This window comes from Leucoraja erinacea, chromosome 2 (assembly GCF_028641065.1).
Source record: "Leucoraja erinacea ecotype New England chromosome 2, Leri_hhj_1, whole genome shotgun sequence".
Classification (NCBI taxonomy): domain Eukaryota; kingdom Metazoa; phylum Chordata; class Chondrichthyes; order Rajiformes; family Rajidae; genus Leucoraja; species Leucoraja erinaceus.
In genome coordinates, this window is record NC_073378.1 from 27,005,232 (window position 1) to 27,022,795 (window position 17,564).

Here is a 17,564-nt window from a genome sequence, read left to right on the forward strand (position 1 = left end):
CCTCGGACTCAATCAAAAAGATAGCAGGCAGTCTTGGAAACCTTACCCCATTACTCAAGCCTCACGTTAAAAACCTTGGCGTGATATTTGACTCAGCGTTGAAATTTGACAAACAAGTCAATGCCATGGTAAAAGCTAGCTTCTTCCAGCTTCGGACTATAGCTAAAATAAAACAATTCCTCCAGTTTGATGACCTGGAAAAGATCATCCACACATTCATCTCCTCCCGCCTAGATTCCTGCAACTCCCTTTACACTGGCATCAGCCAATCTTCACTGTCCCGCTTGCAACTGGTCCAAAACGCCGCAGCTAGACTCCTGACGGGCACCCGAAAAAGGGACCACATCACCCCGATCCTGGCCTCTCTCCACTGGCTCCCTGTGCGGTTCCGAATACATTTCAAGATCCCTTTATGTCGACAAAGCCCTTAACGGGCTTGCCCCCACCTACATCAAAAGTCTGCTTACCCACCACACCACCTCCAGGTCCCTCAGATCGGCCGACTTGGGGTTACTGAACATCCCGCGGCCTAGGCATAAGCTCAGGGGCGACCGCGCCTTTGCGGTTGCAGCTCCTAGACTGTGGAACAGCATCCCCCTTCCCATCAGAACTGCCCCCTCCATCGACTCCTTTAAGTCGAGAATTAAAACTCATCTTTACTCTCAAGCCTTTCTTGACGTCCTCTGAGGGAGGGCTGTATGTATGTATTTATGTATGTACTTAATCTATGAACCACTGTTGTATAACGTTAGTACCTCCACCCAATGTAAAGCACTTTGGCCAACGAGAGTTGTTTTTTTAAATGTGCTATAGAAATAAAAGTGACTTGACTTGACTTTAGTTGTTTAATTTAGTACAGCAAAAAGCTTTTTTGCACGTGTACTGAGGTACAGGAAAAAGCTCAAAATGCAATCCTCTCCCCATCCACTCTATCCAGGCCTATCACTATCCGGCAAGTTTCATTGTGGTCTCCCCTTCCCCCTCATCCTTCTAAACCCCATCGGACTGAAATAAACAAACGCCTTGTGGTTAATGCACAGATTAAAATATAATTTTAATGATTAATACTGTGGGCAATAAATGCATTTGCAGATACACTCCATATAACAACCAATACTTTAATAATTTACTATTTACACAAATAGGCCAAAAATAGTACGTTAGCGGAGCTTTGTTTAAAAGGTTCTCGAAGTAGATTATATTAGATAATAGGGCGAATCAGAGTACGCTTAGTTTAGGCAACAATATTTCCCCCCCCCCCCCCCATCTCACCCCCTCCCCTCCCCCAACCCCGTCCCACCTACACCGGTTTCACATTCCGTTCCTCACCTTAACCGACTCCCTTCCGTCTCCTTCCCACCTCCAGACTTTGTCACCTACTCCACCCATCTGCTAATCAATAGACAATAGGTGCAGGAGTGGGCCATTCGGCCCTTCGAGCCAGCACCGCCATTCAATGTGATCATGGCTGATCATCCCCAATCAGTACCCCGTTCCTGCCTTCTCCCCTTATTCCCTGACTCCGCTATTTTTAATAGACAATAGACAATAAAAGCATTTAGTAGCTCCGGCCCTCAAAGTCCATTTGTCCGCATCAATACTTCAACTGCTGGTTTTTGTCTGGCTGTGGTGAATGTGCAACCTCCTCACACTTCTGTCCCTCTCCTTGGACCCATTGGTGAAATGACCGTAAGGCTCAGGAGCAGAAATAGGCCATTCGGCCCATCGGGCCCTGCTATGCCATTCATTCATGGCTGATCTATCTCTCACCCTCTCAACACCATTCTCCTGCCTCCTCCCAGACACCCGCACTAGTCACGCACCTGTAACCCTCCGCTTTTAAAATATCCACTGACTTGTGGCCTCCACAGCCCTCTGTGGCAAAGAATTTCACAGATTCACCAGCCACTGACTAAAGAAACTGACTGTGTTGTCAACACTATTAAACCCAGTATCTGTGGTCATTTAATTATTTTTCATTGATCCACTAAGTAACTCCAGTTTTCTCCTCCCAGGAGCAGAATTAGGCCATTCGGCCCATCGTGTCTACTCCGCCATTCAATCATGGCTGATCTATCTTTCCCTCTCAAACCCCATTCTCCTGCCTTCTCCCCATAACCTTTGACGCCCGTACTAATAAAACATCCGTCCGTTTGTGTCTTTATTTGTTACTCCTGGCCACTGTTGATAATTTTTATTAAGTTAGAGTGATACAGCGTGGAAACAGGCCCTTAGGCCCAACTTGCCCACACCGGCCAACATATCCCATCGACACTAGTCCCATCTGCCTGCGTTTGGCCCATATCCCTCCAAACATGTCCTATCCTTGTACCTATCTAATTACTTGCTATATGTTGTGATAGTCCCTACCTCAACTTGTTCGACACCCACCACCCTCTGCGTGGAAACGTTGCCCCTCGGATTCCTTAAACCCTTCTCCCCTTCACCTTAAACTTATGTTCTCCTGGTTGTCGATTCCCCTGCTCTGGGCAAGAGTCTCTATGCAACGACCCAACCTATTCCCCTCACGATCTTATACACCTCATCCCACCCTACTCAACCTCTCCCTACAGCTTAGGCCCTCACGTCCCAGAAACATCTGGTGCTTTTTGGAAATTGGCTGAAAAGCAAACCAGTCTGCGAAGAATCAAACTGCAGATGCTGGTTTAAACCGAAGATGCACATCCCCTTGCATCCCCTCTCTCTCCGTCCCTCCCCCCACCCAAGAAAGTAGACATCAAATGCTGGAGTGACTCGGCGGGTGAGGCAGCATCCCTGTAGAGAGGGAATGGGAGACGTTTTGGGTCGAGACCCTTCTTCAGACTGATGCCAGGGGAGGGGATGGGACAGAGAGAGAATGTAGTCGGAGACAATAGACAATAGACAATAGGTGCAGGAGTAGGCCCTTTGGCCCTTCGAGCCAGCACCGCCATTCAATGTGATCATGGCTGATCATCCCCAATCAGTACCCCGTTCCTGCCTTCTCCCCATATCCCCCGACTCCGCTATTTTTAAGAGCCTTATCTAGCGCTCTCTTGAAAGCATCCAGAGAACCCGCCTCCACCGCCCTCTGAGGCAGAGAATTCCACAGACTCACCACTCTCTGTGAGAAAAAGTGTTTCCTCGTCTCCGTTCTAAATGGCTTACTCCTTATTCTTAAACTGTGGCCCCTGGTTCTGGACTCCCCCAACATCGGGAACGTGTTTCCTGCCTCTAGCGTGTCCAAACCCTTAACAATCTTATATGTTTCAATGAGAAGTTGTCTTGTTGAGTCTCATTTTGTGTGACTCGTTTTCAACTATCCCACTGCAAATAATGGCCTGTTTCCTTTATCATCGTTACGTGTTTGCATATCTTTCATTAAAGTTCTACATTTCTCTATATCACCGTCTATATCGCTTGTTTCCCTTTCCCCAACTCTCAGTCTGAAGAAGGGTCTCGACCTGAAACGTCACCTATCCACGTTCTCCACAGATGCTGCCTGACCCGCTGAGTTACTCCAGCACTCTGTGTCCTTTTGTTGATCACTTCTCGGCCACCCGCTGGAGGGGTTGGGGGAGTAGGGTGTGGGGGAGGGGGGAGGGAGGGAACAAAATGACAGAGGGAACAAGACAAGGGGAGAAGCCAGCCTCTCATTCAAACCAGCCTCGCAGGCTATCACTCCAAGATATCTGTCTCAAAAGGCACTAGTTGATAATAGGATAAGTTCGTAACGTAGGCACTGGGATCTTCATCTATATCTTCCGTAAGCTGCTCACCGTTCTGCAGTCTGCAACAGAGCAAGACTTAGTCAGAGGACATAAAGTTTCAGTTTAGATTATTTAGACAATAGGCAATAGGTGCAGGAGTAGACCATCCGGCCCTTCGAGCCAGCACCGCCATTCAATGTGATCATGGTTGATCATCCCCAATCAGTACCCCATTCCTGCCTTCTCCCCACATCCCCCGACTCCGCTATCTTTAAGAGCCCTATCTAACTCTCTCTTGAAAGCATCCAGAGAACCTGCCTCCACCGCCCTCTGAGGCAGAGAATTCCACAGACTAACAACTCTCTGTGCGAAAAAGTGTTTCCTCGTCTCCATTCTAAATGGCCGACCCCTTATTCGTAAACTGTGGCCTCTGGTTCTGGACTTCCCCAACACCGGGAACATGTTTCCTGCCTCTTTAGTTTAGAGATACAGCGCGGAAACAGGCCCTTCGGCCCACTGATCCTGCAGAGACCAACGCAACCTGCACATTAACACTACCCTACACACACTAGGGACAATTTACACTTAAACCAAGAACACAAACCCAAGACAAGAGTGTGGGAGGAAACTGAAGATCTTGGAGAAAACCCACGCGGTCATGGGGAGAACGTGCAAACTCCGTACAGACAGCACCCGCAGTCGGGACATAATTTAGACATCTGGCGTATATTCTCCCCATATCCCCTGATTCCCTTAGCGCTAAATCAAACTCTCTCTTGATAACAGCTGGGAAGAAACTGTCCCTGAATCTGGAGGTGTGCGTTCGTTTTCACACTTCTGTACCTCTTGCCTGATGGGAGAGGGGAGAAGAGGAAGTGGCCGGGGTGTGACTGGTCCTTGATGATGCTGCTGGCCTTGCCGAGGCAGCGTGAGGTGTAGATGGAGTTGATGGAAGGGAGGTTGGTTTGTGTGACGGTCTGGGCTGCGTCCACAATTCGCTGCGATTTCTTGCGGTGTTGGATGGAGCTGTTCCCAAACCGTGCTGTGATGCATCCCGATAAAATGCTATCTGTGGCGCATCTGTAGGAGTTGGTGAGAGTTGTAGGGGACATGCTGAACTTCATAAAGTGTGTAACGCCGAGAGAAAATGCATTCTCAGCGAAATACTTCAGATTGCAAGAGAGGTCACCTCTTGAACTCAATCAGACTGTGTCATATATATTAAAACAGCACAATGCATTGGGAGCTTTTTTTACAGTTGTCAACCCACTGTTTGACCTTTGAAGTAATTTAAAGCAAGCTCGGTCTCCAAATTTGGTCTCCTAATTTGGGGAAGGACATCCTTGTGATGGGGGCAGTGCAGCGTAGGTTCACGAGATTGATCCCTGGGATGGCGGGACTGTCATATGAGGAAAGATTGAAAAGACTAGGCTTGTATTCACTGGAGTTTAGAAGGATGAGGGGGATCTTATAGAAACATATAAAATTATAAAAGGACTGGACAAGCTAGAAGCAGGAAAAATGTTCACAATGTTGGGCGAGTCCAGAACCAGGGGCCACAGTCTTAGAATAAAGGGGAGGCCATTTATGACTGAGGTGAGAAAAAACATTTTCACCCAGAGAGTTGTGAATTTGTGGAATTCCCTGCCACAGAGGGCAGTGGAGGCCAAATCACTGGATGGGTTTAAGAGAGAGTTAGATAGAGCTCTAGGGGCTAGTGGAATCAATGGATATGGGGAGAAGGCAGGCACAGGTTATTGATAGGGGACGATCAGCCATGATCACAATGAATGGTGGTGCTGGCTCGAAGGGGGAAATGGCCTCGTCCTGCACCTATTGTCTATGTTTCTATGTTTCTAATGCTGAGGCTCTATAAGGCGCTGGTCAGGCCGCATTTGGACTATTGTGAGCAATTTTGGGCCCCATATCTGAGGAAGGATGTGCTGGCTCTTGAGAGGGTCCAGAGGAGGTTTACAAGAATGATCCCAGGAATGAGTGGGCTAACCTATGGTGAGCGTTTGACAGCACTGGGCCTGTACTCACTGGAGTTTAGAAGAATGAGGGGGGACCTTGTTGAAACATACAGAGTAGTGAAAGGCCTGGATAGATTGGATGTGGAGAGGATGTTTCTACTAGTGGGAGAGTCTAGGATCAGAGTGCACAGCCTCAGAATTAAAGGACGTTCATTTAGGAACGAGATGAGCAGACATTTCTAGTCAGAGAGTGGTGAACCTGTGGAATTCTTTGCCACAGAAGGCTGTGGAAGCCAAGTCAGTAGATATTTTTAAGGCAGAGATAGATAGATTCTTGATTAGTGCGGGTGTCAGAGGTTATGGGGAGAAGGCAGGAGAATGGGGTTGGGAGGGAGAGATAGATCAGCCATGATTGAATGGCAGAGTAGACTTGATGGGCCGAATGGCCTGATTCTATGACTTACGACCTTATTGAATGAACTAGAATTGCTGCAGCTTTATAAACGCAAAACCTGTCTCCATGTTTCATCAGCGGCACGGTGGCGCAGCGGTAGAGTAGCTGCCTCACAGCGCCAGAGACGTGGGTTCGATCCTGACCTCGGGTGCTGTCTGTGTGTGCGCGGAGTTTGCACGTTCTCCCTGTGATTGTGTGGGTTGCCTCCGGGCGCTCCGGTTTCTTCCCACATCTCAAAGACGTGCGGGTTTGTAGGTCAATTGGCCCCTCTGTAAATTGTCCCCTAGTGTGTGTAGGGAGTGGATGAGAAAGTGGGATAGCAGGGGACCCATTACATTAGCCGCTGGTGATACAGCATGAAAACAGGCCCTTCGGCCCACTGAATCCGTGCTGACCAACAATCTCCCTTACACTAGTTCCTTCCTTTCAGACTAGAGACAATATACAGAATCTAATTAACCGACAAACCTCTATTGCATCCGCTGCTCTAGGTGTCAGCTGCTCTACATCGGTGAGACCATGCGCAGGCTTGGCGATCGTTTCGCCCAACACCTCCGCTCGGTTCACAATAACCAACCTGATCTCCCGGTGGCTCAGCACTTCAACTCCCCCTCCCATTCCGAATCTGACCTTTCTGTCCTGGGCCTCCCCCATGGCCAGAGTGAGTCCCACCGTAAATTGGAGGAGCAGCACGTCATATTTCGCTTGGGTAGTTTACACCCCAGCGGCATGAACACTGACTTCTCCAATTTCAGGTAGTCCCTGCTTTCTCCCTCTTTCCCCTCCCCTTCCCAACTCTCCCACAGCCCACTGTCTCCGCCTCTTCCTTTCTTCTTCCTGCTCCCCCCAACCCCACATCAGTCTGAAGAAGGGTCTCGACCCGAAAAGGTGCCTAATCCTTCGCTCCATAGATGCTGCCTCACCCGCTGAGTTACTCCAGCATTTTTGTCTACCTTCGATTTTCCAGCATTTGTAGTTCCTTCTTAAACCTACAAACCTGTATACCTTTGGAGTGTGGGAGGAAACCGGAGCACCCGGAGAAAACCCACGCGGTCACAGGGGGAATGTACAAACTCTGTACAGTCAGCACCCATAGTTAGGATCGAACCCGGGACTCTGGCGCTGTGAGGCAACGAACTCTACCGCTGCGCCACCGTGCCACCCGACTGTGTCGGGGGTAGATGGGAAAGTGGGAGAAAGCTTTTTTGTTGCGTGTTATCCAGTCAGCAACCATACATGATTACAATCGAGCCGGCCACAGTGTACAGATACATGATAAAGGGAATAACGTTTAGTGCAAGGTAAAGCCAGCAAAGTCCGATTAAAGATAGCCTGAGGGTCTCCAATGAGGTAGATGGGAGGTCAGGACTGTTCTCTAGTTGTTCATAGGATGGTTTAGTTGCCTGATGACAGCCGGGAAGAAACTGCCCCTGAATCTGGAGGTGTGCGTTTGTTTTCACACTTCTGTACCTCTTGCCCGATGGGAGAGGGGAGAAGAGGGAGTGACCTTGGGGGGTGAGACTGGTCCTTGATGATGCTGCTGGCCTTGCCGAGGCAGCGTGAGGTGTAGATGGAGTCAATGGAAGGGAGGTTGGTTTGTGCGATGGTCTGGGCTGCGTCCACAATAGGCTGTGATTTCTTGCAGTCACCTTGGTAAGAGGGCGAGTTCTCAGGTTAGTCACGGCTCAGGAGCACGAGGACAGTTCCACGGAGGATGAAGTGATCTGTGGAACGGGAATAGTGCGAACCTGTCCCCCATCACAATGCGGCCAAACGATAGACTGAAGCAATTAGATTGGTTTAGAGATATGGCCCTTCGGCCCATCAAATCCATGCCGACCAGCAATCACTCCATACACTGGCACTATCCTACACACTATGCATTTTGTTGTCTCTGTACTGTACACTGACAATGACAATTAAAGTTGAATCTGAATCTGAAAAAGTTTAGTTTAGAGATACACGATGGCAAAAGGCCCTTCGGCCCACTGAGTCCATGCCGACCAACGATCACTCCACACACTATCCTACACACTAGTGTAGTTTAGTTTAGTTTAGAGATACAGTGCAGAAACAGGCCCTTCAGCCCACTCAGTCCGTGCCCGACCAGTGATCGCCTGTTCACGCTAACACTATCCTACACACACTGCGGACAATTTACAATTTTTACAGAAGCCAATTAACCCACACGCTGGTCACGGGGAGAACTTGCAAACTCCGTACAGACAGCACCCATAGTCAGGATGGAACCCGGGCCTGCGGCGCTGTGAGGCAGCAACTCTACCGCTGCGCCACCGTGCTAGTTACACACTTCCCAGTCGATGGTGAAAGTAAATGGAGCTGTTCAGAGATAAAGTGGGGTGGCACGGTGGCGCAGCGGTAAAGTCACTGCCTCACGGCAGATGCAGTTTAATGCGGATAAATGTGAGGTTATCCACTTTGGTAGCAAAAACAGGAGGCAGATTATTATCTGAATGGTGTCAAGTTGGGAAAAGGGGAAGTACAACGGGATCTGGGGGGTCCTTGTACATCAGTCAATGAAAGTAAGCATGCAGGTACAGCAGGCATTGAAGAAAGCGAATGGCATGTTGGCCTTCATAACGAGAGGAGTTGAGTATAGGAGCAAAGAGGTCCTTCTGCTGTTGTACAGGGCCCTAGTGAGACCACACCTGGAGTATTGTGTGCAGTTTTGGTCCCCTAATATGTTGAAGGACATTCTTGCTATTGAGGGAGTGCAGCGTAGGTTTAAAAGGTTAATTCCATTGATGGCGGGACTGTCATATGCTGAAAGAATGGAGCGACTGGGCTTGTATTCACTAGAAGGATGAGTGGGCATCTTATGGAAACAAATAAAATTACACCCTACATGCAGGAAACCAGAACCAGGGGCCACAGTTTAAGAATAAGGGGTAGGCCATTTAGATTTGAGATGAGGAAAAACATTTTCACCCAGAGAGTTGTGAATCGATGGAATTCTCTGCCTCAGAAGGCAGTGGAGGCTGATTTATTGGATGCTTTTAAGAGAGAGTTAGAAAGAGCTCTTAGGGCTAGCGGAGTCAGGGGATGTGGGGAGAAGGCAGGAACGGGGTACTGATTGTGGATGATCAGCCATGATCACATTGAATGGCGGTGCTGGCTTGAAGGGCCGAATGGCCTACTCCTGTACATATTGCCTATTGTCTATCCTAACACAACCAGAGAGCCGTATTGAACTGCTATCTGAACTGAACTACATCATTGGTGACCCTCAGAATATCCTTGATTGGCTTTACCTTGCACTAAACGTCATTCCCTTTATCCTGTATCTGTACACTGTGGACGGCTCGATTGTAAGCATGTACAGTCTTTCCGCTGACTGGTTAGCACGCAACAAAACCTTTTCACTGTACCTCGGAACACGTGACAATAATCTCAACTGAAACTGAAACTAAACTAGGGTGCTGTCCGATTCACCTCTACCCCATTGCGGACATTGGACTTTGTACTTTGTCACCAGACTGATTCCTGGGATGCCAGGACTTTCATATGAAGAAAGACTGGATAGACTCGGCTTGTACTCGCTAGAATTTAGAAGATTGAGGGGGGATCTTATAGAAACTTACAAAATTCTTAAGGGGTCGGGCAGGCTGGATGCAGGAAGATTGTTCCCGATGTTGGAGAAATCCAGAACAAGGGGTCACAGTTTAAGGATAAGGGGGAAATCTTTTAGGACCGAGATGAGGAAAACATTTTTTACACAGAGAGTGGTGAATCTCTGGAATTCTCTGCCACAGAATGTAGTTGAGGCCAGTTCATTGGCTATATTTAAGAGGGAGTTAGATGTGGCCCTTGTGGCTAAAGGGATCAGGGGGTATGGAGAGAAGGCAGGTACAGGATACGAAGTTGGATGATCAGCCATGATCATATTGAATGGCGGTGCAGGCTCGAAGGGCCGAATGGCCTACTCCTGCACCTATTTTCTGTTTCTGTGTGAGGTGACAAAGGAGATTGATGATGGTAGGGCGGGCGGTGGATATTGCCTACAAGGTTTTTTTATACGGCTGATCCAGAAGATTCAGATGTATGGGATCCATGATAACTTGGTTGTCTGGCTTCTCCAGAGGGTTGCAGTGGAAAAAAGATATTCTGATTACTATGCGGGACCTTATCAAAAGCTTTACTAAAACCCATATATACAGCATGTTGGGGAAGTCCAGAACAAGGGGTCACAGTTTAAGGATAAGGGGGAAATCTTTTAGGACCGAGATGAGGAAAACATTTTTCACACAGAGAGTGGTGAATCTCTGGAATTCTCTGCCACAGAAGGTAGTTGAGGCCAGCCATGATCATATTGAATGGCGGTGCAGGCTCGAAGGCCCGAATGGCCTACTCCTGCACCTATTTTCTATGTTTCTATGTCTCTGGAACTGGTGCGCTACAATGCTGAGAACTATATTCTGTGTAGTTCTACAACTGTAAAGAAGGGTCTCGGCCCGAAACGTCACCCATTCCATTTCTCCAGAGATGCTGCCTGTCCCGCTGAGTTACTCTAGCATTTTGGTCTACTATCCATGTACATGTCTAACTGTTTATTAAACGTTATGATAGTCCCAGCCTCAACTACCTCCTCCGGCAGCTCGTTCCATACACCCACCACCCTCTGTGTGAAAATGTTACTTCTCAGATTCCTATTAAATCGTTCCCACCTTCACCTTGAACCTATGTCCTCTGGTCCTCGATTCCACTACTCTGGGGCCAGAGACTCTGTGCGTCTACCCGATCTATTCCTCTCCTGATTTTATACACCACTTCTATAAGATCTCCCCTCATCCTCCTGCGCTCCAAGGAATAGAGTCCCAGACTAAAACTCTCCCAATAGCTCAGACCCTATAGAAATCTAGAAAATAGGTGCAGGAGAAGGCCATTCCATCTGGCCCTTCAAGCCAGCACCGCTATTCAATATGATCATGGTTGATCATGCACAATCAGTACCCCGTTCCCTTCTTCCCATATCCCTTGATTCTGCCAGCCCTAAGAGCTAACTCTAACTCTCTCTTGTAAACATCCAGCGATTTGGCCTCCACTGCCTTCTGAGGCAGAGAATTGCACAGATTCACAACTCTCTGGGTGAAAACGTTTCTCTTCATCTCAGTCCTAAATGGCCTACCCCTTATTCTTAAACTGTGACCCCTGGTTCTGGACTCCCCCAACAAGGGGAACTTTTTTCCTGCATCTACCCTGTCCAATCCTTTAAGAATTTTATATGTTTCTATGAAGAATTCCCTCTCATCCTTCTAAATTCCGGTGAATACAAGCCCAGTCGCCCATTCGTTAAGATTTTCCGGCACCCTTGGTTCCTGAGCCTGGCCGAATTTTCCATTTTGCCGGGACCAACAAATGCGGTGCAATAACGATCGCCGGGGGTGTACTCACAGTCTGTCGACAGCATCGGCAGCGGGCTGCGAGTCCGTGTCGCCAGCGATCTCCTGGTCGAACACCACCGTTTCCGTGTTGGCCAGGCAGAACCCATTGGATCGCATGATCTCTGCGGAGAGAATTGGTTTGGTTCAGATCAGTTTACTGTCACGTGTACCGAGGTACAGCGAAAAGCTTTTGTTGCGTGCTAACCAGTCAGCGGAAAGACAATACATGTTTACAATCGAGCCGTCCACCGTGAACGGATACATTGGCAGCGGTAGAGTTGCTGCCATAAAACGCTTGCAGAGCCAGAGTCCCGGGTTCAATCCCGTCTGTACGGAGTTTGTACGTTCTCCCCGTGGCCTGCGTGGGTTTTCTCCGAGATCTTCAGTTTCCTCCCACACTCCAAATACGTACAGGTTTGTAGGTTAATTGGCTGGTATGTGTAAATGTAAATTGTCCCTAGTGTGTGTGTAGGATAGTGTTAGTGTGCGGGGATCGATGGTCGGTGCGGACTCGATGGGCCGAAGGGCCTGTTTCCGCGCTGTATCTCCAAAACTAAACTAAATATATACACACACACTGAATTTTTCTTTGTGCTTATTATATTGTATACAGTGTACTATGTTTACATATTCTGTTGTGCTGCTGCAAGTAAGAATTTCACTGTTCTATCTGGGACACACGGCAATAAAACTCTCTCGACTCTTGAGGGTTCTATTTCCTCAATCCTGTCCACAGTGACACTGTGCTGGAACTTGCACGCCTGGTACAGCAGGTGGCAGTGCTGAGCCAGGCTCAGCGGGTCAGGCAGCATCTGTGGAGAACATGGATAGGTGACGTTTCATATTGGATTCCTGCACAATTAGTCATGAATAAGGGTCCCGACCTACTGTCCATGTATCGGGTGATCGCTGGTCGGCATTCAATGCCCCGTTCCTGCCTTCTCCCCATATCCCCAGACTCCGCTATCTTTAAGAGCTCTATCTACCTCTCTCTTGAAAGAGCTCTCTCCAGAGAATCGGCCCCCACCGCCCTCTGAGGCAGAGAATTCCACAGACTCACCACTCTCTGGGTGAAAAAGTGTTTCCTCGTCTCCGTTATAAATGGCTTACTCCTTATTCTTAAACTGTGGCCCCTGGTTCTAGACTCCCCCAACATCGGGAACATGTTTCCTGCCTCCAGCGTGTCCAAACCCTTAACAATCTTATATGTTTCAAGAAATGAAATGACATTTTCATGTTCTTGACATGAAATGATGAGAGGTATAGGATCAGCCATGATCACATTGAATGGCGGTGCTGGCTCGAAGGACATAATGGCGTACTCCTGCACCTATTGTCTATTGCATAGGTGGGGTAGAGAGTCGGGATCTTTCCCCAGGGTGGCAATGTCAAATACTAGAGGGCACAGCCCAATAGTCCTGTCCCATGGTACGAGTTCATTCCAAGAGCTCTCCTGAGTTTTAAAAGCTATTTTTAAGAGCCCTATCCAGCTCTCTCTTTAAAGCATCCAGAGAACCTGCTCCACCGCCCTCTGAGGCAGAGAATTCCACAGACTCACCACTCTCTGTGAGAAAAAGTGTTTCCTCGTCTCCGTTCTAAATGGCTTACCCCTTATTCTTAAACTGTGTGGCCCCTGGTTCTGGACTCCCCCAACATCGGGAACATGTTTCCTGCCTCTAGTGTGTCCAAGCCCTTAACAATCTTATATTTTTCCAATGAGATCTCCTCTCATACTTCTAAACTCCAGAGTATACAAGCCCAGCTGCTCCATTCTCTCAGCATATGACTGTCCCGCCATCCCGGGAATTAACCTTTGTAAACCTACGCTGCACTCCCTCAATAGCAAGAATGTCCTTCTTCAAATGAGGGGACCAAAACTGCACACAGTACTCCAGGTGTGGTCTCACTAGGGCCCTGTACAACTGCTGGAGGCCTGTTTCTGTGCTGTGTTGTTTTGTGTTCTAGGCCTCTAGGGTGAGAATAAGGTCAAGTCAGTTTGGCTAATGAGCAAACTCCAGTACTCCTCAGCGAACAATGTCAAAAATGTGGGTGGAATTTAAGATATTTGCTTGCTCTGGGCAATCTCCAGGCTCATGAAGTTTATTAAAGTCGGAGAGGCTGCAGAGAGGATTTACGAGGATGTTGCCAGAACACAAAGTGCCTGAGCTACAGGGAGAGGTTGGAGCCTGGGACTCTATTCCTTATAATGCAGGAGGATGAGGGATGGTCTTATAGAGGTTTACAAAATCATGAGGGGAATAGATGTCGTGGATGTACAGAGTCTCTTGCCCAGAGTAGGGGAATCGAGGACCAGAGGTGATAGGTTTAAGGTGAGGGGGGAAAGATTTAATAGGAACGTGAGGGGGTTTTATTTTCCACACAGACGATAGTGAGAGATGCTGCCTGACCCGCTGAGTTACTCCAGCACTCTGTGTCTTAGCCTGGGTCAGCACTGCCACCTGCTGTACCGGGCGTGCAAGTGCCACTATGGAGAGGAGAAGTATTCAACCCGAAATGTCACCTATTTCCTTTGTTCCATAGATGCTGCCTCACCCGCTGAGTTTCTCCAGCATTTTGTCTACCTTCAATAGAACACTCAATAGTTAAGATAGGAACAAAATGCTGGAGTAACTCAGCGGGACAGGAAGCGTCTCTGGAGAGAAGGAATGGGTGACGTTTCGGGTCGACATCCAAAGAAGGGTCTCATAGAAACATAGAAACATAGACAATAGGTGCAGGAGTAGTAGGCCATTCGGCCCTTCGAGCCTGCACCGCCATTCAATATGATCATGGCTGATCATCCAACTCAGTATCCTGTACCTGCCTTCTCTCCATACCCCCTGATCCCTTTAGCCACAAGGGCCACATCTAACTCCCTCTTAAATATAGCCAATGAACTGGCCTCAACTACCTTCTGTGGCAGAGAGTTCCACAGATTTACCACTCTCTGTGTAAAAAATGTTTTTCTCATCTCAGTCCTAAAAGATTTCCCCTTTCTATAAGATCACCCCTCAATCTTTTAAATTCTAGCGACCCAAAACGTCACCCATTCCTTCTCTCTCGAAACATGGAAACAAAGAAACCAGGTACAGGAGTAGGCCATTCGGCCTTTTGAGCCAGCACCGCCATTCAATATGATAATGGCTGATCATCCACAAGCAGTACCCCGTTCCTGCTTTCCCCCCCATATACCTTGATTCCTTTATTCCCAAGAGCAAAATCTAACTCTCTCTTGAAAACGTAGAGATGCTGCCTGTCCCGTTGAGTTACTCCAGTATTTTGTTTCTATCTTCGATTTAATCCAGCATCTGCAGTTTAGTTTAGTTATACAGCGCGGAAACAGGCCCTTCGGCCCACTGGGTCCGCGCCGACCAGCGATCCCCGCACATTAACACCATCCTACACCCACTAGGGGCAATTTTTACATTTACCAAGCCAATTAACGAACAAACCCGTATGTCTTTGGAGTGTGGGAGGAAGCCGAAGTTCACGGATAAAACCCACGCGGGTCACGGGGAGAACGTACAAACTGCGTACAGACGGCCCCCGGAGTCAGGATGGAACCCGGGTCCCCGGCGCTGCATTCGCTGTAAGGCAGCAACTCTAACGCTGCACCACCGTGACCGTCTGACCAATCCCTTCCTACTCAATAATCAAGGATGGTTTATTGTCACGTGTCCCAGACAGAACAATGTAATTCTTACTTACAAGAGCTTCAAATTCCTGGGTGTGCATATTTCTGAAGATCTCTCCTGGTCCCAGAACACTGATGCAATTATAAATAAAGCACATCAGCGCCTCAACTTCCTGAGAAGATTACGGAGAGTCGGTTTGTCAAGGAGGACTCTCTCGAACTTCTACAGGTGAACAGTGGAGAGCATGCTGACCGGTTGCATCGTGGCTTGGTTCGGCAACTTGAGCGCCCAGGAGTGGAAAGACTACAAAATGTTGTAAACACTGCCCAGTCCATCATCGGCTCTGACCTCCCTACCATCGAGAGGATCTATCGCAGTCGCTGCCTCAAGAAGGCCGGCAGCATCATCAAGGACTCACACCATCCTGGCCACACACTCATCTCTCCGCTGCCTTCAGGTAGAAGGTACAGGAGCCTGAAATCTGCAACAACCAGGTTCAGGAATAGCTGCTTCCCCACAGCCATCAGGCTATTAAACTCAACTCAAACAAAATCTGAACTTTAACTAGCCTACTACACTTTATATGTTTATTAATGTGTGTATATATATATATATTCAATGGTATATGGTCATACTGGTCTGTTCTGTATTCATGCCTATTATATTCTGTTGTGCTGAAGCAAAGCAAGAATTTCATTGTCCTATCTGGGACACACGACAATAAACTTTCTTGACTCTTGCAGCAGCACAACAGAATATGTAAACATAGTACACTGTAAACAATATAATAAATGAGAACAAAAACTCTGTGTGTGTGTGTGTGTGTGTGTGTGTGTGTGTGTGTGTGTGTGTGTGTGTGTGTGTGTGTGTGTGTGTGTTTAGTGAACCTTCGCTCACCTGAGATCCTGACGGGGCTTTGGTAAGCCATGGGAACGCTGTGATCATGATCATCCTTCAAGACTTGGTCTATGGACGATCGCTCAAAGAAGGTGAGGACAATCTCTGACCTGGAGTACTGGGCAACGGGAGGGAAACAAGAGAGAGACATAAACCACAACATTCCTTAGGCTGCGTGGGACGTGCCACAGTTCAATAGATAAAAATACTGGGGAAACTCAGCGGGTGAGGCAGCATGTATGGAGCGAAGGAAATAGGTGACGTTTCGGGTCTCGACCCGAAACGTCACCTATTCCTTCGCTCCGTGGATTCTGCCTCACCCGCTGAGTTTCCCCAGTTTTTTTGTCTTCCTTCGATGTTTCCACTATCTGCATTTCTTTCTTAAACAGTTCAATAGACAACAGGTGCAGGAGTAGGCAATTCGGCCCTTCGAGCCAGCACCGCCATTCAATATGATCATGGCTGATCATCCAACTCGGTATCCTGTACCTGCCTTCTCTCCATACCCCCTGATCCCTTTAGCCACAAGGGCCACATCTAACCCCCTCTTAAATATAGCCAATGAGCTGGCCTCAACTACATTCTGTGGCAGAGAATTCCAGAGATTCACCACTCTCTGTGTGAAAAATGTTTTCCTCATCTCGGTCCTAAAAGATTTCCCCTTTATCCTTAAACTGTGATCCCTTGTTCTGGATGTGATCATGGCTGATCATCCCCAATCAGTACCCCGTTCCTGCCTTCTCCCCATATCCCCTGACTCCGCTCTCTTTAAGAGCCCTATCTAGCTCTCTCCAGAGAATCGGCCTCCACTGCCCTCTGAGGCAGAGAATTCTACAGACTCACCACTCTCTGTGTGAAAAAGTGTTTCCTCGTCTCCATTCTAAATGGCTTACCCCTTATTCTTAAACCATGGCCCCTGGTTCTGGACTCCCCCAACATCGGGAACATGTTTCCTGCCTCTAGCGTGTCCAAACCTTTAACAATCTTATATGTTTCAATAAGATGCCCTCTCATCCTTCTAAACTCCAGAGTTCAGTTCAGTTCAGGGTGGCATGGTAGAGCTGCTGTCTTACAGCGCCAGAGACCCCAGTTCGATCCTGACTACGGGTGCTGTCTGTACGGAGTTTGTACATTCTCCCCGTGACCTACGTGCGTTTCCTCCCGCACTCCAAAGACGTACAGGTTTGTAGGTTAATTGGCTTGGTAATTGTAAAAATTGTCCCTAGTGTGTGTAGTGTAGTGTTAGTGTGCAGAGACCACTAGTCAGTGTGGACTCAGTGGGCCAAAGGGCCTGTTTCTACACTTTATCACTCTATGACTACGACACTATGACGATATAATATCTCGATCATAAGATCATAGGTGACAGGTGGTATGAGGCCATTCAGCCCATCATGTCGACTCTGCCTTACAATCATGGCTGATCTGTCTCTCCCTCCTAACCCCATTCTCCTGCCTTCTCCCCATAACTTCCTCACATGATAACATAGAAAATAGATGCAGGAGTAGGCCAT

General features: G+C 48.1%; 1 protein-coding gene across 1 annotated transcript in view; it reads right to left on the reverse strand.

Moving 5' to 3' along the window:
- Nucleotides 1-1,264: 1,264 nt before the first annotated feature.
- pxdc1b (PX domain containing 1b) overlaps nt 1,265-17,564 on the reverse strand; it is a 35,150-nt gene continuing 18,850 nt past the window's right edge. Inside the window, exons 3-5 of the mRNA XM_055653659.1 lie at nt 16,051-16,168; nt 11,529-11,640; nt 1,265-3,769 (exon numbers count right to left, since the gene is read on the reverse strand). Coding sequence (XP_055509634.1) covers nt 3,658-3,769; nt 11,529-11,640; nt 16,051-16,168 — 342 coding nt within the window. The 3' untranslated portion in view covers nt 1,265-3,657. The remainder of the gene's footprint in view (nt 3,770-11,528; nt 11,641-16,050; nt 16,169-17,564) is intronic.